At 40.2% G+C, this 22,100-nt stretch overlaps 1 protein-coding gene across 1 annotated transcript in view; it reads left to right on the forward strand.

Moving 5' to 3' along the window:
• The window catches only part of CORIN (corin, serine peptidase), a 146,485-nt gene extending 126,164 nt beyond the window's left edge, over positions 1-20,321 (forward strand). Inside the window, exons 17-22 of the mRNA XM_037393916.1 lie at positions 6,840-6,962; positions 8,429-8,478; positions 9,990-10,164; positions 13,483-13,754; positions 15,325-15,458; positions 15,909-20,321. Coding sequence (XP_037249813.1) covers positions 6,840-6,962; positions 8,429-8,478; positions 9,990-10,164; positions 13,483-13,754; positions 15,325-15,458; positions 15,909-16,091 — 937 coding nt within the window. The 3' untranslated portion in view covers positions 16,092-20,321. The remainder of the gene's footprint in view (positions 1-6,839; positions 6,963-8,428; positions 8,479-9,989; positions 10,165-13,482; positions 13,755-15,324; positions 15,459-15,908) is intronic.
• The last annotated feature ends 1,779 nt before the right edge of the window (positions 20,322-22,100 follow it).

The raw sequence follows: 22,100 nt of genomic DNA on the forward strand, positions 1-22,100 counted from the left end.
AGCAAGTTAACATATTTTTTTTTTTTTCAGCATAATTACATGTTATCTCATTCTTGATATGGTTGAGTAGTTTATCAGTTAGGACATAAGACTATAGGCATTTTGAAACCTGGAAATATCACAGTGATTACCTACCTTCCACCAAAAATTTTAATTATGTAATCATACGTGCTTTACTTTTCTGTCAATGCTGTGAATCTTTTTAATTTCCCCTTTCTATGTCTCCATTATGTTTTTACATCAAAATTTCAGATTCCTCTGATTTCAGTGTTGTTAAAATCAAGCTTTTGATTTTTTTATTCCATAGTCTATGGAACAGCCATAGCTTTATAAAATTCTACTCAAGACCAAGAAACATCCTAACCAGTAAGTACAGACATGAAACAGATGCTGTTCCAGCTCTAAAATAGGCCTAATTTGTTTTATATTAGTGCCCATACACACGTTATTACCTTCTGGCATAACACAAGGCTTCCTTTTTCAAGCCTGGTGTCACATGAGGCTTAAAATAATTGAATTATAGAAGCTGAACAGAAAAATGTTATGTTACTTTGAAGGGAGAAAGAACCCAGTTTACAGATTATACTTTATCCTAAACTTGCAATTTAATACATTTGAGAGAGTTTTCCAGAGTGGAATAGGGAGAATGAGGTATAAAAAACATTGCTGTAAAGAAGTAACCCAGATTTATCACTTTTCATGATGAACAGAATATTTACTTTGTAATGTAAAATTAGCCCTTGCCTTCTATTTTTTTTATTATGATTTAGTATCCAAGTCATAATGTTCCTTGTGTTTCGCTATAAACTATACTATAAACTTTGGTTGTTGTGCACAGCAATCAGCAGGTAGCAGGCTAGAGTGCTTTGAAAACTATTTCTGTAATATTTCCATTGTAAAACTTTTGTAATTAAATTACCCTAAACATTACTTTTCCCCATTGCGAGCGCTTTTGTAATGTGGAAGGCAGACTGGGTTTTATTTTCCTTTTTAATTCAAAGAATCCCTCTCTTAAACACACATAAGGGAATTCATAGCTTGAAATTAAATGTATTAAAGGAATATTCTAATTTTTAGGTTGAAATTTGAAAAACGAGTAAATTCTAATTTAAAATTTCCCACTCACTAGACATAAGTGCTATGATAAATTAGAATGTCTTGTCTTTCTGATTTTATGAGTAACTGATATTGTAGAAGCCTTGAATAACTTTTTTTTAAATTGCCCTAGATTAAAGGAAACTTCTTAGGTTAAATAAATTAGACATGTTAGAATTGTATGTGCCCTTTGATGTCATTAGATCTAGCAGACATCTTTCTGTGAAGCAGCAAGACTAACTTGGCTGAAGCACAAGCTGTACAGTGATCTGGAACTGGAAGTGGAATTCTAGAGTAGTGGAGATGTAGTTTAAACTTACAAGAACTGGTACAGAACAACAGTGTAAGTATCTGGAGAAAGAATCAGAAAAGCCAGCGATATTAAACAAAAAAGCAAAGCAAACAAACAAAAAACCCAAACCAAAACCACACAGAAACCCCAGTGAAACACGTTATGTTTCCAAGATGGCAAAGACTTAAGAATTAGGGTTGGTGCAAGAAAATAATAGGTTATACATAGCTCTTCAAAGTATCTAGTTTTGCTGAAATTCATCCAAGAGCATTTAAGATTTATGGCTATGGCAGATCTCCATTATGGCTGCCAAGCACAGTAGCCAGCAGTTTGGAGAAGTTGTGGAGAATGGCTACACAAGGCTGAAAACTTAGGTATGCCGTCTTTCATTACAAAGAGAAAAAGAGTAAGATGTGAAAATCTACAAACTGCTTGCCTAGCTTCAATTATCAACAAATAACGCAGAAGTAAAGGTCTTAATGACAGACAGAATATATTTATCAACAACAAATCATGCCAGATTCCCTTCATTTGTTCCTTGAAAAGGCAGAGACACTGTGGATAGGGAAGAACTAGTTGATGTGATATATTTTTAACTTTCACACTATGTGAAATGACTTTTGAAATAAGTAAGGAGATACGGACAAAGATGTAATGATGTGAGACTGTTGATGTTTCATTGTCAAATCATGAAGATGTATTGGTGGGGGGCTAGACACATCCCAGTGTGTCCAGGATGATATTCAGTATTGTCGTGAGTCATTCAGATGATAGGGTGGAAAGCGCGCTTAATAATGGCTCAATCAGCATCAAGCTGGGAGGATCTGAAAGCATTTTGGAGGACAGGATTAGAATTATAAAAAATTTTGACAGACTGGAGAAATGGCCTGAATTAACCAGGAGTGTTCGTCTAATCCCTTTGGTGTATTGAGCTTGTGTTAAATTTTAGACTAGATGGGGAGAGTTTGGAATAGGTCAGCAGGAACGACCAGAGACCCAGAAAGCATGGTCTGTGACAGAAGGCTGAAACCCCTGGTCAGTCAGGAGGAGGGAGATATAGGAGCCTTCAGTTATGTAAAAGGCTGCTGCAAAGAGGCAAGGAATAAACTGTTCTCCATTTCCAGCGGAAATAAGACAGAAGTAATGAGTTTAAATGACAGGTAGGAAGATTTAGAAAAAACATTAGAAAAAAACTTGTTAACTGTAAATCCTGGAATATATTGCCTGGAAATGCTGAGGATTCTCCATCATTTGAGATTTTTACAAACAGGGCAGACAAAAATCTGTCAGAAAGAATTTAGGTATAATTGATCTTATTTTGGATTAGGGGAATAGATCAGATAGCCTTATAAGATTTCTTTCAGCTGAATTTTCTGATAGTTAACTGTTTTTTTTTTTTACTATTTAGTGAAAGAAAGCCTCATGGAACAATTTTTTTCATAGGTCCTAATCCCACTTCATTCTTGAAAAAAGCATGGAGGGCCTAATGAAAATCTAGGTGAAAAACATACCTGTCTTTTACCACTAAGCTTGGTATTTCTGTCTTCAAATGTAAGAGAGAAAAAATAATCATAAAAAAATAGCTGTTTGTTGTGCAGGTATTGTAAATTTACTTAACTATGGCACTTTTGATATGGTCTTGGAGAAGTCCATAGGCTGACACTACAAGAACCGTAAAGGGTATTCATTGAGTGTTACATCTGACTCAGAAGCTCTAGCATAGTTCTTTTGAATGTAAAAATTTATTGTAGATATTTAAAATCAGACATGAGACAGCTGAGTTTTTGTGGTCTGTTCAGTAATTAATTCTTAGAACACTATGGGTCTTAACGTAATATTTCAGTACTCAAATGGTTCCATCCAAATAGCACCATGAGTCACATAAAGTCACGTGGACTCAGGCAGAATTTGTAAGTTATCTTGGCAACCTGGTGGAGGATCTGGTCCAAAGATCACCACTCAAAAGGTGTGCATTATTGTGGCCATGGTATGAATGTCTTATGTTTGCAGATATCACTAACAAACTTACTTAAGCGATGTAGGTATTTCAGTGACTGTACTGTAATGTTAAAAGATGCTCTTATGTGTAAAAAAGCTGTTCTAGTAACTGTTAGCCTTTTGTAAGAATAAGCTCTTCAGTGTAGGTGCTGGTTAATACAGTGTATTCGTACTGTGCGACAGAATCGTCAAATCCCCATTGTAATAGACATCTGGAGAACATCTAGTCCGTCTCCCACTTGAAGCAGGGGTGTTGCCAAAATGAGATCAGCTCAACCACAGCTCTGTTTAGCCAAGGTTTGCAAACTCTGATGGACTGAAATTCCACAGTCTTTCTGTTTCAGGGCTGGTCCACCTTCCTAGCAAAAACTATTTTATTTTCACCCACCATAAGTCTCCAAAGCTGCAACTCTAGGCCATTTCCCCTTGCAACATCATTGAGAAAAGTTTGATTCCAACTCCCTTCCAAGCAGTGGCAGGTTGTTATTGAATTGTCCCTTAGGTTCCTCTTCACAAGTGTAAACGAGTCCAGTTCCCTCAGCTCCTTCTTGTGTGTCAGTGCCATAGGCCCCTAGACAATTTGAAAGCCACCTGCATGACCCTCCCCAGTTTCTGACTATCCTCTTAAACTGAGGTGTCTCAAAACTGCATATGGTGTTCCAGGTATATATGGTTTCAGTCAACAAATAAGGTTTCAATTTTGCTTATTGTTCCAATATGGGTAATAATTAAAAGCATTAGTCTAAAATCAACACCGAGTTTTTGAACAAAGCTGTTCTGTTATATGCAAACCAAAGGGGGAAAAAAGAAAACCCAAAAAAAAGAAAACCTCAGAAGGCAAAACAGACTTCTGAAAGTGTTTCATAAAAAAGTTTCTTTATTTGGCTTGCCTGAAATCCTGAAAAATATTATATATGGCCACACATACTACTTTTGTGCAGATTGACTTAATTTAGGTCAGCTTTGGCAGGCCACTAAAAAAAATGAGCAAGAGAGCTAATTTCAAACTCGAAGATGTAGATTGATACCTTAAAGTAATTAGCAGCTTATAGCCTTGTGGAAGTATGTAAGAAATTCAGTAAAGCAAAAAATTCTATTGAAGAAATGATAACACCATGAGTTGATGGGGTGCAGTCCATTGAAAGATCCTTCTCCTCTTTTCTTTAGAGTGTGTCCATAGCAGAAATTGTGTGCTAGAGCTCCAAGAGGGGCTCCCTGCTGCCTGCTGTGTTTCTGGAGCACAGGATGGGTCTGGCTAAAATGAGTCCCCATTGCTCTACCTCCCTCCTTTTCTCTGAGCGCTTTACAGTCCTTGATGTAATGTATACCTCTGGTATAGCAGCCCCTCCCTGCATGCTGAAAGCCTCAGACCCAGAAGCTCACACCTGCCCCAGTCCTCACTCCTCTGTGATTTTTGGCTCATGTTGTCTCATTCTCTGGCAATTCACAGTATGTGCTAACCAGTCCCCAGCTTGCTTCAGCTAGAAATGAGGCTCTTTCTATTTCTGGCTATTTCTAATTAAATAGATGAAAGAAGACATGGGGTGGCCCTTGCCTATCTGCAAGAAAACCTATTGTAAACATCATCAAGAAGGGAGTGCTCTATAAATTTTACAGAAGGTATTCTAAAGACGTAAGTTAGGGCGTACTGTTTTTAAGTGTATTATATCAAGCTGTGACCACCAAGGAAAAAAGGCATAGTCATAATTTTGCTTTTACCAAGTGTAATACCTTGTATTAATAATTACAAGATTTCACATAGGCTTAAGTGTCTTGCAGGTTGTTGCCCTGGTTTAGAAGTACTTATCTACTTCATTATGATTATAGCATCACAAACTGTAATTCAGAACTGCAGGTTTCAGCAAAATAACCCGGTATTTGGGATGATACAGGTTTGGATCATTCAGATGGCACAGTATTTGCACCCTTTTGAGTACATATTTTATAGATCAGACACAGTTACACAAAATACCACCGTACAGAGTTATGAACCGGTGAACATAATTGTTCATAGAAGATCATAAGACAGAACATCATCTTAAGAAAAAAAAAGTCTGTGTGAGTTTGGTGGGAAAAAGAGTGGGAAATAAGCAAGTGATGGAGATGAAGAGAGGAGAGTTCAATGTGTTTGCTATAAGCAGGCACTGAGGAAGAAAGCTCTTTTTGCAGCTAATACTTTCTGTAAATGAGGAAAAACCCACAGTCTTTAAAAATGTTCATTATTATCTGCCTGCACATTCTGGGTAGTAGATCGTGGAATGGTATTTGCTTAATATGCCCAGAAGAAGGTTCTGAAAAACAAGGCATGCAACAGGCAGGATCCAGGGCTGTGACCTCAGAGCCCAGCTAATTCTGCCAGCCCTGCTGAAAACATTTCCACATGGTTGCATTGGCAATTTTACCATAAAACAGAATTATTTGATCTTTTTTAATTTATGCAATCAAGGTGGGTAAAGGATGCTGCACTTTTGTAAATATTTAAAAATAAATATATTTCATACTGAAAATTTGACTTAAAGACAAACTACTAATATGGCTGGCTTTCATAGGTACTGCCATGAGAGACTGAGTGGAGAGGCAAATTTTAGGACACATCACAGTTTTTCTGAACTTTTCTCACTCTCTTTTCCATTAACTAGGATTTAGAATTTGGCCTTTGACCAGCGTTCAGGACAGTAGTCCTTGAAAGTCCTTGTCATTGACAGGGATTGATGGCTAATCATGGATGATTCTGTGCCGGGAAGTTGCATAACTTGCAAAGCCATTTTAAAAGTACACTGTTTTTTCCATTTAGCAATTGTGATTTACTAAAACAGCAATTTCTTCAGTGGCTTGAGTCTATCAGGCCAAACTAAACTGAGGAAGTGGATATATGAAAGTATCTCCTGGTGAACCATTCTAACTTACCTTCACATTCCTGTTGGCTTGCTGCAGGACAGGTTTGACATTGTCACCTGTGATGTGTTCTGTTCTGCAAAGCGGACAGCTTGGACTTAGAGATACTGTCAAGGATTATTAACAAGACCCAGCGTGCTATTTACTGTTACCTTCTAATGGATTTCCAAAGACAGGAACTTAAGAAAATATTTTTTGTTTTACCTCTTCTACATATGAAGATCTATTGGTTTTTTTTTGTATTTTTGGAGGCAAGAAACTGTAGAAACAGTATGTCAATGTATGCACTACAGTAAATGCCACCAGAAGGCTCTTGCTGTTCCTGATTCCAATTCTGTTCTTGTCAGAAAATGCAACATAAGTGACAGTAATATGTCAGCTGGCCTGGCTTCTTGGCTTGATTTCATTCCCCTAACTATGATTCTGCCACACGTGGCTTTGGCATAACATTTAGCTGTGTATCTTTGGAGTAAATGGGAGGCTTTAGGGCCTCATCACCTTCATAACTGTAACATAGAAACCTATTGGAAGGTCTATGAATGTCTTTCATTTGTTTCAGAGGACCATCCAAAACAGAGATTGTAATAGAGAATGAGGAAATCCAGAATCAAAAATGGCTGAACCTGCACTCAGACTGGAAGAACAGAAATGCATCCACTGTACATGCACTTCTAGTGAACGGGTAAGTAACGTGCATGAGGTTTGTTTCACTGTTGTGGGTAGTCACCTATCAATGGAGGATGGCAAATTCCCTTTGGTAAGCTCTTTTTTTTCCCAGGTATCTGTGTATAAATCCCAGCACATACTCATGCGAGTTGTTAAATTAGTCTTTAACAATTTTAGTGTCTACTACAATTTTAGTCTCTTTTGAGTCCACCTTGTGAATCCTAAGGGGCCCATTCTGCTAGACTAACAGCATTTGAGTGACATAGAGGTGATGCCTTTGAAGCACCCGGACCAGACAGCTTCATTAAATCCCTGCTGACCAAGAAAGTCCCGTAAGTACGATATAGCAAAACCTGCAGCAACATCTTGCCACCCTCTGCAGCCCATGTAGTTTGGATTCATACATCTGGAGCAACCACAGCTTCTTCAGCAGAAGCTACGTCCACTTACAGCAGGTTTCCTTAGCAGCTCCTCTGGCTTCAGAGGGTGGTGTTTCTTCAAATTAACTTGACTAAAGAGGTAGTTGTTAATGAGAAGCCAGGATCTCATGGCTGAGACATTCGAAGTGTGACTTTGAGACTGAAAAGCCAAGGAAATTAAACATCCAGGACGAAACTGGGAGAGCCCCCTAATCCCCATCTGCAACTACATTCTTCAGGAAGCAGACTTGTTTCCCTGTTCTCTTCCAAATGCCTAGATTTCAGAACATCCTTCTTCCCTAGAAAATCATTGTTTCACAAGGAAAGACTGTCTTGGCCAAATGCAGAGGTACAACATGTGTGAAGGCAGAAATCTGAGGAATACACCTACTTTTTTCTTGCTTGATTCCATTATTTTTTGTAGTGGAACTCTTCTGTAATGGCAGAGTACTAAAAAGATTGTGTCTCCGTGTGCCTACTTTTGCTTTCCTTCATCTCAGTTTTGTGCTACTTCTGTTTTACGTTACTATCACTTCTTTCTCTCTCATCTGAAATTTTTCAATAGAAATGATATTTTTTTGTTCTAATACTTCTGCAAACTTCCTGTTTTTTTTTCAAAACACCCAAACTTTTAGGGCATGAAAGATCATCTGCTATCAAAGGTATTTCAAAGAAAAATTATATCCTTCAGCTGTAAAGGAAGAGGAGAATGGCAATCTCTCTGCTTTCAGGTGCCATAAATTAAGACTTGACAGACTGTACATCCCAGCTGACCTCAGAGCTGGATCAGTGCCCAGAGAGCAGAGGTAGTCTGCAAAATATGTAGCACCCACTCATGAAATGCATTGTAAAGCTGAAATAATATTTTTAATTATCCCCAGGCAGATGCTAGAAACCATGGAAGATCTGGCATAAGAAGTTCCTTGTGTTTCTTTTTACAGTTTGGGGGAACTTTTAACAGCTGGTTCACAACAACGAGTACAATACCTGTGCTGATTTGAGAATTACCAAAAATTACATCAATTAATTGAGATTTCCACCATGTTCTTGTTTCAATATGTAGACAGATGTGTCGAAGCAGAAGCAAAGTGGCTGTCTTTTGCACTAAAGAAGGTAAGAAAGTTCATATAAACCAGTTGTTTTTTCAAAATATGTTGAATTACTTTAAAGAAATGCAGATGTTTAGTACCGATTAATTCTGAATTTGACTACACTTCTGAAACATCCAGTTTTGCATTGTTTTTTTTCCTATTCAGTTTCATCAGCTTTTCTTATTTTTGACTACAAAGCTGTGTATTGCAGTAGCCCAGTCCTGCTCCCACAGAATGAGTTTTGTCAGCAGTCAGGTTCCAAGAATTAATTTGATAAAACTTCCTGCTGAAAATATCCTTCCCCACCACAGTGGTTAGTAGGGTATCTGCCTGGGCGTTGAAGCTGTGATCTGTTTAGGTGTGAAGCTCAAGGGGACAGAAGAACCTGAAATAGAAAGCTGCAGACTAAATCTGTAGGCACAGCAGATTGTGCAAGTTTAAGTGGTTTGAAAATGCAGAAATTCTTCATCTTCAATGAAATCATGTTCTACAGGCAAGGGGAGCTTTGTTGAAGAACACTTAGATTATGAATTAGCTCGACACAGGGAAAATTAATCACAAAGCGTGACCTACATTTGGGAAGCTAATAAAAACATTTACTTACTTATCAGGAAAAAATAATAAAAAATCATAGGAGCCTGTCAAAGATGTTTGCTTCTAACATACATTGCTTTAAGTCTACTTAAAACCTCTTGCCCTCTTCAGTGAATACAGTAAGAATTACAAGTTACAAATAACCATGTCTTCAGTTTATTTCCTCACCCCTAATATCCTGCAGATATACGCAATAGCAGCATACCGTGCCTTGGGAGGCTGACTGCAGAAACTGTTGGTGTTCTTTTGTTCTCTGAATCAGACCAAGTATAAACAGGATAAATAATATCTGCCACCTTACAAATCCAGAATATAAAGTGAAGGGCTAACTGTTTCAGAAAATTAACTGTCTGGCCGATGGGAATCTGGTATAATTTCCAGTGGAAGCAGGTTATAAAGTAGAACGGACAGAGTACTAAAATGTCTTCAAACACTCTCCCTCAGTAATTTCCACAGGGAAAGCAAGCTTGCCGCCGTGTAGCTGAGTAAACGGTGTGACATTCACCCCACACCCATCTTACAGAAAGCCTTACTATTACTGAGCAGATTTCCCAGAAGTGGTGCTTATGGATAGTACAAAGTAGCCCAAACACATTTGCTAGCTGACAGAGAGACAAGGATAAACCCACGAAACTTTCCCAAGGGCAGCCTGGTAACTCCTTAGAGAAAGGGAGTCAGGGTCCCAGGCTTAGCTTGGTTAATATTTCAGGCTCAGCCGGCCAAAACTAGTAGGAGGAGAGCAAATCCTTTGATATAAAGAAGGGGTGAAAATGGCTCAGTGTGTTTGATATTATTGTGTGGTTGTTGATGACTTTATTGTTCAGTGTAAAATGCATGACTCTGCTAATATTGCTTTGTGCCCGGTTTTCTTGTAGAAGGTCTTGTATGCACCGCTTTTGTCGTAAAAAATAACTCTGTTCTGCATCTGTTCCTTACTAGACTGTGGCCGTCGCCCAGCTGCTCGCATGAACAAGAGGATCCTTGGTGGCAGGACCAGTCGCCCAGGCCGATGGCCGTGGCAGTGCTCCCTGCAGAGTGAGCCAAGCGGACACATTTGTGGCTGTGTTTTGATTGCAAGGAGATGGGTTTTGACAGTAGCACACTGCTTTGAAGGGTGAGAGGGCTCAGGTTTACTGTTCGTATAAACTTGCACGTGTGAATTACCAAGTCCTCCCTCCTCTACCAAACGCGCCAGGGCTAGGTGATGAACTTTGCAGAACTGCAAATCAACAAGGCCTGGTTTTACGAGACTGAAAACCAGAAAGTAAATGGTATGAAACAGCATTAGCTTAGGTTTTCACATGCTTTATTATTCATTGGTGGAGCCTCTGCTGATGAAAGCTAAAGATGCTGTGACGTTCAGCAGGAAACAGAAAAAAGGAAGAAGACCAAACCACTAGTCCTATAGCTCTTATACCATTGCCGTAGTTTAAAAAAAATCATTTATACAGCACCAGCATAGCAGTGACCCTGGAAAAATGCTATGGACATTAGTAAAAAGGAAAACTGAGTAGTTACAGTGCAACTTGCATATTGAAGTCACTGCCTTTTCTAATTATAAACACTCCTTTATTAGGATTGCAACCATTAAAAGTCAGTATTAATCACTACTTGGTGCCTCTTAGTACCTGAAGCCCTGTGGTGGATGGACGGTCTGGAGCACAGTGAAGGTTTATGTGTCTGAGGACTTGTCTTGGTCATTGTCAGGTTTTTGGTGCTAACCATCATTGCTTTTTAACGAACCATAGATTTTGGAAGGAAGTTTACCCCCAAAACTTTTGGAGGTAATAAACTCAGTTCATTACCTCATTTCTTTTGTCCTGTACTGAAATCTCTCAAATTGGTTCCTAGAGGTAACTGAAATGTGTGTTTTCTGCTATAGTTAGCAAGTACTTTTCTGCTATGTGGCTGTCATCAGTGATTAATCCTGCCTTAAACTGGTACTTTCTCACTGGAAATTATTCTAGACTGCACTAAACACCTTTCTGTTGAAACCAGCAGAAACTCTGTGGTAAGCAAATATCTCTTGACTGATACTTCTTTATAACATCGTAATCATTTCCTTTTTCAGAAATAATTTCAATTTTGTCTTATTATTTCTGAAACACTGAGTTCTTTGGTATATCTTGCTTTTTTTTCCCTTTTTTGCTGCTTTTTTTTTTTTTCCCGCTTTTTTTTTTTCCCCTCTGGCTCTTAATGGAACATGTGGTAGGGGCAAAGTTTGTGACTCTTGTGTCCAAGCCACAAGACGTCAGGCAGGTGATAGTGTTGAGTATCCCCAGGTGTGAGGCTGTTAGTAGAAATGCTAGAGGAAATAACATTGGAGAGACCTCAGTTCTGACTACCACATTGTATCAAGCCCTAAGGATGTTCAAGACTAATTCCATTCAGAGAAAAGAATGTAATAACCAGAACCTTAATAGATAAGAACTAGATAATCACATTTTGGGCCATTCACAAGGAATTTCTCTTCTTTCCCCATCTATTTTTAAATAAAGCTGAGAACCTTTTCTGGTGATCTAAAATAAAGGGTGGGATTTAGATGTAGATCCTTCAGCAATATTGGATGGCTACCAAATTTCATGTTAAGAGATCTGTCTCATTAGTGAAAAATAAACAAGCTGTCAAATTTATGAAGTGAAAATTCTGCCATTTTTGTTAAATGCAGGAAGACTGCTACTGCATTTTGCAGCTGTTCATTTACCACTCGTTTAGGGCTATACAACACCTATGTGAGCTCAGAGTATTACGTGTAAAATATCTCGCATTTGTATTCTAAATGCCTTAAAGTACTACGATATTTTGGTTTAGTAATTCATTAAGGAGTTATATGAACTTTTCTTCCTTCCTGCCCCTTTGAATAGATTTGAGGGTATGTTCACAGTGGCCTGAAATCTTTAATTTCTTCTTTTATATAGCTCAATACAACAACACCGAGATGATTCTTGATGCCACAAAGCTTTCCTGACAAAATAAACTTAAAAAATTTGCAAACCAACCAGATAAGCCATCAAAACAGATTCTAAAAGTGCTCTGATGCTTTACATAAAATGCTCCATTTTGTGAAGTATTGTATGAAGTTCAGTGAAGTTTGGGATAGAACAACATGAGGACCACATAACAATAATGCAGCAGAAAGTATTAATGGAAATAGTCCATGAATATTTGTAGAGGGCATAAAGGGAAAGAGCTACATTAATCATTGTGCTCTTTGCTATAGTACAGACCCCAGAGTTTCATCAGGATTGTTCTGAAATGCATTACACCAAAGAATCCATGACATGAAGGTTTTTTCATGACTGTAGGACAATACATTCTGGCTGTGACTGCGCATTGCTCTGAGCAATGCTTTTTACAATGTTCATAAACACAATAGCATATGTATATACTTAGCACTTAGTCTTGAAACTTTATGGGAAAAACTCGCAAACTGATCATGATGATAAAATGATCATTATGGTCTGAAATATCAGAATTTTCATGTAACTTGGGATAAAAATAACCTTTATGTAGCAACCAAATCTCTTTACAAATGATAGAAATTACAGTCCTGTTGAGTACTAGGAAAAATTTTGCATGCTTCGTTTTACACTGCTTTGATTAAGCTCTGAGCTTGTCCAAGGTGCTTAGTTACATGGAAATGTCTTTCATCAGTTGTGAAAAATGCTGACTTTTTTGAGGGCTTTTAGAACCACAGATTAATTAGGAACCTGTGACCAGTTACGATCAAGAGATTACAGCTTCGAAGCCTTTCACAAAGTCTCTTTTCCTTGCATGTCTCAACAGACACTAGTTCAGTCTTCCCACGTCATATGCATCTTTTTTTTTTTAGTTCTTGTATATTTACTGAAAGAGTCTTAAACAATTGGAAGAGTCAAAGTAACCTTTGATCTTAGGCATAGGAAGATTGCTTGGCACAGACTGAATGCCCAATAAATAAGGGACTTTTCCCATGGCTAGCATAAAGATTAATTTTCTATTAGAATTGCTTTGAGACTCATTTGGGATTTCAGCTAGACTCACTGCTGTCAGCAGCATACTACTGAACAATATTGTCACTGTCAAGAAATCTGTACGCACCCAACAATGAGCTTGTGAGCATCCAAGACTTGAGCAGGATCCAAGGGATGACTTTGAGAGCCTTTGGCATTTAATACAGCAACTAATAGATGGTTATGATCTTCTGAAGGTGTGAGCTTCAGTTCATTTGGTAACAGGCAGGAAGGAAATGGAAAGCATCGACTTTTGTTGCTCAGATCTCAGCCATAAGTACTGATGCCTAAGTATTCGTTTTTTCATGTAGCATTTGTATCTGCAATGGTTTGCAAAGTGCAATATGCAAAAAGCGAGGGAGAAAAAATTCTCAGGTATTTTAGCTTAAAAGAATGCTCTTGATTGAAATTTCCCATTTTTTTTTTTCTTTTTTACAAAGGCGAGAAAATGCAGCTGTTTGGAAAGTAGTGTTTGGGATTACTAATCTTGATCATCCATCAGGCTTCATGCAGACCCGACTAGTGAAAACCATTATCCTCCATCCACGGTACAACAGAGCAGTTGTAGACTATGATATCAGCATTGTGGAACTAGATGAGGACATCAACGAGACAAGCTATGTAAGACCTGTCTGTCTGCCCAGCAAGGACCAGCTGGTTCAGCCAGATACCTACTGCTACATCACAGGCTGGGGACACATGGGCAACAAAAGTAAGATTAATATTTCTGGGACTCTTGGAAAAACACGTTAATCTTCTACAGAGTTAATCAAATAAGTGATCCCATTACAAAGCTTTATCCCTTTATACTATCACTGGACCTTATTAAATACTAGAGAGCTGTGAAAAAAAATACTCCTGAAGGGATCTAGTCGTGACTACAGCTTAGCTTTTTCGTATCAGCAGCCTGAATTTACGCTCCTTAATCCTTATAGACAAGCGGCCTGATTTTCAAAAATGTTGAGGCATCAAGAAAGGCACCTGACTTAGTTATCATTTTACTGGTTTAGGTTGTGTTCAGAACTGTGCTGAGAAGGTGTCTGATCACTGGGGGCTGGGGTGGGCAACGTTCTTAGTTCAGCGAGAGTGAAGGGCACTGAAGGCATTGGCATACAGGCTGAATGAGCATTTTCTTGAATCAACGCTCAGTGTCACTTTGGATTTGTGACACAATTTATTCCATCCAGACATAATCACAAGTGTTGGTTTTGTCTCTCTGAACAGCGTGTTAGTGTGTTTTCTTGTTCTGTGGCCACTGCAATCCCTGGGTCCCCTGACACGAACAGCTGTCTTACGTAAATCTTTGTTTTGTCTAAACGATTCTGCATGCATCGTGCAAAGTATCCTGGCCCCAATCCTGTTGGCGCTCTAGCCACTGTCTTTCTCCCTTAGTAACTTCTAGGGAAGGCTGCTGTTCTGTGCACTGGAGGAAATTTTCCTTTCCGTATTGCTTCAGGTGGGACTTTACCTCTAGTGGCTGGGTTAGATGTGTAGCAAAAAATTAAATGCACATGTGAGGGATAGGCTGTTTAGTAGCACCTCTACCTACCTAAAAATACCTTTTACATAACAGCAGGAACTTCCTGCCCCAGAATGCTTCTGCCTCACTAGTAAGGGGAGAAAGGTTCTTTATTCTCGTGTGGTCAGCATTGCTTTTAAAGGTTTTACGTTGAGGCATCAAAACCCGTCATGGCTACACAGCTTTTAGTTCTTCATGCCCTATGCTGAACAACTTTCTTTACAATTTGAGCTCGGTCAGCTCTTTAGACTAGGAAGCAGCCCTTCATTATCTCCTGAACGCACAAAAATAATTTTACTAACCTTTGAATTCCGATTCTCTGATTCTGATTCCCTCGGCCAAATTTACCCAAACCTAACTCAGAATGGCTGTGATTATACCGAGCTTTACCATGAGAGACACCAAGCAACAGGGAGATCCTGCAACAGAACAATGTGTCAAATGCCTCCTCCACCTCCCTTGCATTCCTGTTTTCCAGCCAATACTGCCCTCATCTTAAAAAGTTCCATACCATATCATGTAAAGGTGCTCTCCCTCCTCAGTGTGAATGCACAACAAACGGCAAGTGTCACACCAGTCCCCATGTGCTTGGTCCTTCTCCAGAATGCAGTACGTACACTCCTGACTCAGGAGCATTTGTGCTAAAGGGGGATTATTCTTTCCTTATATTTATTATATATATATTACTATTTATAATATATAAAGAGCCATCATAGCTAAGTATTTGCACGTGTATAGTTTAATGCTTAATTCTGTTTTTCAGTGCCTTTCAAGCTTCAAGAAGGAGAGGTTCGCATCATTTCCTTAGAACAATGCCAGTCATACTTTGACATGAAAACCATCACTAGCAGGATGCTGTGTGCCGGCTATGAGTCTGGCACTGTGGACTCTTGCATGGTAGGCTTCTCAGGAGAAAGTCACAGCCAAAATTGCTTTTAGAAATCAATTTTTTTAGTGCGATGTTTATTAGGTATAGCATACTTTATCTGCTGTAGGAATGACAACAGTCTATTTACATATTTTAACCCAACTTTTGTAATTACTACTGGTGTAATCAATTGATGATAATGAAATGCTGCTTGACAACTCTATGGTTTCTCTGTGTTAGTTAACTTTAGACTATTTCTTTTTCATTCATACAAGCCTTTTGGAAGTATTTTTTTGTACACATATAACAAGGACTAAATACTGGTAATGCTGCATGCTGCTACATAGTTCAGCAGAGCAGCCAGCTTTTACAGCTGAGTTACTAAAGGCAAACTGTTATAGGAAATGAGACATAGCTTTAACCATGTGACCGCTGGCCACACGTAGCCCCTACAGACTTTTTTCTCTTTCACGTTGCAGGGTGACAGTGGAGGACCACTTGTGTGTGAGCAACCTGCAGGGCGCTGGACTTTGTTTGGTTTAACATCTTGGGGCTCTGTCTGCTTTTCCAAGGTTTTGGGACCTGGAGTTTACAGTAATGTGTCACATTTTATTGAATGGATTGAAAGACAAATATACATCCACACCTTTCTGCTAAACTAGCTCCAGATGGTAAGAACTCTGCTGACAGACAAAAGAAAAAAGGAATCAGCACTTCATCACCGAAGACTCTGCAGTCCAGAAACTCTATGAAAAGGAGTTTCAAGTTCTGTCTATTCTTGTTGTGGAGCTATGGAATATGCAGTGTATGTTAATGGTAAACTCTCTGCTGGTGAACATACTTTGGGGTAGAATTAATCATCCTTTTGACTTTTACTTAACTGTGTTGTGGTTCTATTCCAAACACAGTAAAAGGCTTAAAAGAAAAGAATCAGCCACTTTCTGCCTTTCAGCTATTCAAACTAAGCAGTAGCACAGACTAGGAAAACCTTTTTAAATAGCCTACTTTAATACTATTCAACTAGTAACACGTGCATTTTCACTCACTTGTTGTCATGAGGAATGAACTCCGTGCGTTCAGATGGCACTGACAGGATGTATATTCTCAAGGGCAACACCAGGCACGGCCTCACCACATGCTGGGAGGGTGTGGAAGAGATCGACGTGTTTGTACGTCCACGTGGCGCAGGGCACATCAGTGTACGCGTGCAGGTCTCCAGAGGCACACAGCTGTGTGCCTCTGTTGTGCCTGAACTCACACATTCTGTCCCTCAGGGTGGCTGACTTGCAGGGGCATACCCCTGTACCATCCCGGCTCCACAGCTTCTGTTCCCAGAGCCAGCCTGGGTATCTCTGCGGGGAGGTGGAGGGACCGGCAGCCAACAGACCCATAACTACCACCTGAGGCACCCGACACCAAAAGTTAGTTGTTCAGACTCTTTGGACACTTTCTACCACTAATTTTCTGAAGCTTCCAATGGTTTAATGTGTCCAGGAAAACACCCACATCCTGACAGCACCACACCAATTGGCACATTTATCAAACCTATGCCCCGCTGGCTTTTTTCCCCATTTTGTACAGTGCATTCAGCCTATAAAGCATGCACTGATCATCTCCAGCCCTCTGAAACGTAACAGGGTTGGCAATGCCACTGCCAACAGTTTCCCCTCCTACAACATCTCTTTTCTAGTACCCTGCATTCAAGTTTCATTTTGCTTAGCAAGATCATACAATTTGGAGAAAGAACAAGGCAGAAAGAAATCTGAATGACAGAACTCTCAGATTCCAGCTTCTGTTCAAAAAAATACTAGACATACGTTAAGCAAAGTATAACAGCAAATGCTCAAGTGCTTGGTAGCCAGGTGGCGGAGTGCACTGGGCAGCAGGTAAGAGGCTAAGCCTTGAATCCAAGAAAATCTGGTTGAAAAACATTACAGTGGAGCTTGGCACTTCCTGGTGCTCGAGGGGAAGCGTGCCTTACCGGCTGCTGTAGGTGACATCCTGCACAGCTCACAGCTTTTGGGAGGCCACAGTAGGAGGAGTCAGGAACCTGAGGATTACAGGATGAATTTCACGTTTAAAATTTGGGTGTTTTCAGTGCTGTGCCTGGTCCCCGGTGAATTCAGCCTAAGGCATGTAATTACCCGCTCTGCTACCTCTGGCATGCCCCCATGACAACATGGCAGGGCCTTGTCAATACCGTGACTGCCAGATGTGGAAACATGCATTAAAAGCGCTCACTAACGGCCCTTTCAGGTACTATTAATCACATTGTAACTACTCTACATAGATCTGACCATTGCTTTAGTCAAGGTTTACCTCTTATTTCCGTATCTTCTCCTTTAACATGCCTAACATTAGACATGCACTCTAGACAGCATTATTAATAAATATTCCGTATTTATGTTATGGATTCTGAAACTCTATTTAAGTGACTATTATTGTACCACTGTTTCATGCTCGGAAAGAAAACCCTTCTAGGCTTTACTAGGTTTGGGTTTGTTAATTTTTCTTTTTATATATTAAAGATTTTGTTTTTACTATAACATCAACGCTTTTCTTCCCCCAGCTATAAATGAGAGAAAGCAGCTGTAACCATGTTTTTCCAGTGCAAGCAGATCCCAGATGAAGCAGGTTATCAATGACTTTGCCTCAAAGGTATGGAAGCTGGAGCTCTCAGTCTCCCACTTCAGCTTTTCCCTGGGGCCAGGATCTCTGCAGCTGTCGGGCAGTACAGGTCAGAGTCCTGGAGCCAGTTACGGGGAGTCAGGGGAGCAGTGGGCCCGGGGCGCTCACAGCCAGCCCACCCCTGACCTGTTCGGTGACAGGCAGGTTTCAGCCAGGTCACTTTTCCAGGAGTAAAAACAAAGAGGCGCTGTTGTGAACGGCACAGCCCAGCCTGCTGTGCCTCCGCCAGATGAAGCGGTTACCAGCAGCTTTGAATTCTGTAAAGCACTGGAGTACGTAGAATGATTTCATGTAGGTGTTAGCACTACCAAATGATAATATGTAATTACACATTTTAATTAACGCGGTTTGGCCTGCCGCCAGTTTCCAAGCAGTCTCTCCCAGGAAATGAGGGAGAGCCCTGCTTTAAACACACATGGTCCAGCCCCCTCCTGTATGGGATAAGGAATTATAGGCAGAGCCCCATCCCAAATGGCTTTAGGAGGGAGCAGCTGGGTCTTTTCCTTCGCCACAACTCTGTCTGACACAACATTCCATGTAAAGAGGAAATTTGTAATTTTATAAATGTATTTTTATACCGTTTTTTTAATGTGTGCACATGAAATAGGCAAACATACTCCTTCCACTGTACCAAGCCTTTCCCTGTGTGCTGACATAACGGCTATGACCACAGTTACGCTGTTTCTCTTACAAGTGTAGCCTCACTTTAAAGTAACAATTGTTGGTTTTACTTCCACCACAGCTGTAGCTCCAAATGGAAGCAATGTCACACAGTCAAGCAGATGTGTTTCTTTCTAGCTGTACTAATAAAAATTTACAACCATTTTCCAAATAACTTCTCTGTTGAAAAGATGTTTTAATCTTGAGAGAGACGCTCGACGATAGCATGGAGGTATGAAGTTACAACTTCAGCAATAATGCCTAACAATGCCTTAGAAAGGTATTCACATACCCTTATCCAGCTTTTTTAAGCAGCCCTCACAGCCCTGTTAGCACTACACCACCTGTGGAGGTTCTGGCACTAACACCACTGTACAACTTCTAGTTTCTTCTGCATGTGTGCTTCCAGTACAGAATATTACACCAAGAACACCACCGTCAACGGCTCTGGACTGAAAAATCTGAAAAACTAAAGCTGCAATCAAATTTCTCTGAACACGTTTTGTTCTACAGCTTTCCTCAGGAATACAAGTAGTTTGAAATAACCAGTTTTAACCGGTACACAGCACTTCAGCAACACGTACACGTGCTGAAATCAAAATAATAAGCATACAGAAACATAAAATAGTTAAAACCTGCCTTTCCACTGCAGTCAACAGTAAGGTATCCAGGACCACGAGGGCAAGAGTAACATAAACAGAATAAAGCAGGAACAAATAATACAAAACCATACTGTAATTCAGCTATAACAACATTCTTAACACAGTTGCATTTGGAACTTGTCCGTCAGCCTCTGCAGAGAGCAAGGGCTGGTCTGACCGTCAGCAGAGCCAGAGCAGGCAGGAGCAGTGGGTGCCCTGCCTTAGCTGGTCTTCAGCCTTGTGCTGAAGGCAAAAACACAGCTTGGGTTCAACGTTCAGCTCAAACTGTGCCCCAGGTACAGACCAAAGCCCACTGTGCTATGAAAATGCTATTTAAAGGCTGTGGCTGACTGCCACCTGTGAATGTTTACCGCAGGTGCAGCTGCTGTGAACAAAATAAATAAATTTAAAACCCATATTTTTTTCAAATCAAATACTGCACATGAAAAAGTGAGTTCAAGCTGCTGTAGGTGTAGCTACAAAGTTTGGGGGAGTTGAAGGTGGTTGTTTTGGCTTTTTTAAACTGACCATCAAAAGTGTAAATGCTGTGCTTTCCTTCATGACATCTGGAAGGCACCTGTGAGATGATCTTAAAAAGCTTATTTTCAAAATGGAAAAGTCAGGTCACGCTGTGCCTAAGTGCAGGAGTGCAGAAGCAAGCAGGAGACTGTGACGTTTCCAGTGCTACAATAAAATAAAAAAATAAAGGAAACACTCAACTGTTAAGAAGCAAAGGGACAGCAATTTGTTTGCACCCTTCATTTGGCACCACTTCAGATATGGCCAATTAACATTTTGAAGCTTTTATTAAAGCCTCACTACCCTCATCTCCCCTTCAGTAAAAAACAGCAGACAGCCCATACATATTTCTGCTGTTTACCAATTCAAAAAAAAAAAAAAAAAGCGAAAGAGAGAGAGGAGAAAAAAGAAAAATAAAGTTTTACACAATGGATAATTTTATCCCTTAGACTGCTTGTTGAAGTCCTCTAAAAGAACACAACCTAAGCAGACAATTGCAAGCAACATGCAGTATCAGTGAAACAACACACCAAGAAAACAAACGTGTGTGTGTGTGTGTGTATTTTTTACCACTTCAAGTGGTACAATAGTACTCACAATCTCAGCACAGATGAACTTCTTTTAAAGGGATCTGAAGTTTCAAGGCAACCCACAGGCCCTGGCACCTTGGAGACCCAGAAGTGATCTTCGTGCAATTTAAGAATCCAGCCCGACAGCCTCACTGTGCTAAGCAGTCTGAGTAGTGGGGTGACAAGGCCTGTAAAAAGCCACGTAACAGCAATTTACCTGTCCCAGAGGCATTATGCAGCTGGCCCCAGGTCTAACAGGTGACTGTCACTTGCATTTCTTCGCATTTCTTCGTGTAGTTAGTTTGACGTTACGGCTCACATCACAGAGGATTTTGGAAGATCCTACTCTGAATGCTTACAGCTTTTGTATGATACACAGGCAAACTCCTGAAACACAATGATCAGGTACCTGCCAAATCTGCTTGTCAGTTCCGCTCCTGCAGCAGGGGCAACAAGAGGGCAGGTCACAGTGTTGTCCCCCAAACTCCTTTTAACAATGACAGGGAGAGAGCTGAGCCCAGCACTCCCTCAGGTCACTGCGAGTCCTAGAGCTCCTCCATGAAAACTCAGCGTACCTCAGTCAAAGACAGCCACAGACTTGCAGAACCGCAGAACACAACAATCTGTTCTCTGTGGCCACAAGTGAAAAGAGGCCACAGATCTAAGGTGCAGAAGAAACATTCCCGTGAGACAGCAGAAACACAACCAATATTTGACTCTGAGGGCAGGAAACCACTGGCCCAGCCCGGCCCTCTGGCCCTCTTTACAACAGAACATCTGCTAGGAGCGGTAAGAGTAAAGCTGAGCCCGCCTTGCGGCTGTGGGGCAGGGCAGATGACTTCCCAGAGTCCCAGGAAGGGCTCCTGTACGATTCTGCCCTTGTACCAGCTGCAGAACGTGCTGGCCACTTTGCGTCTTCCTCTTAGGACACAGTTCCCGTGGTTTGTAGAGAAAGCTGATGTGCTCCACTCAGGACACCTGGAGGCCACTCCTGGCAAGGTGCCTCCCACAGCAAGAAGGATGCTACAGACAAACATCTGTTAATCGTAACTGCAAACCAACATGCTTGACATGATCTCTTAGAATTTGAATGTCTGCCATCACTTCAAAGGTCCACACTAACCTGATGTTAGAACTTAGCAAAAATATTTTGTCATATGTTGAACCGAATTAAAATAAAAATAAATATTTGCATAAATGGCTGTCATCCCTGGCTCCTTCCACTATTTTTCTTCTACAGGCTAAACAAAAAGGATATTATTCTCCTCACTAACACCAGGGATGGAGTCTGCCCTACTTATATTCTACCTTTCAAAAACAGAACAGTTTCAAACTTCTGGTAACATGTGGTGACTTGCATTTGAATGAACTTAGCATGCCCTCAGTATCTGCCCTCCATAGCAGCAGCTGTCTCAGACCTCACAGCGTTTGTTTAAATTCTTTCAGAGATCTTAAAAGATGTGAAATATGTAATGTTGATCACTGACATGGAAAGCTCATGGTTCAATTAAAAAGCAGAGCCCTTGCCCCAAACACGGTGCCTAAAAATAAACGACACGAATCTTTGCAATTTGAAAGCAAAAAGTTTTAGAAA

The sequence above is a fragment of the Falco rusticolus genome, chromosome 1 (genome assembly GCF_015220075.1).
Source record: "Falco rusticolus isolate bFalRus1 chromosome 1, bFalRus1.pri, whole genome shotgun sequence".
In the NCBI taxonomy this organism is placed as follows: Eukaryota; Metazoa; Chordata; class Aves; order Falconiformes; family Falconidae; genus Falco; species Falco rusticolus.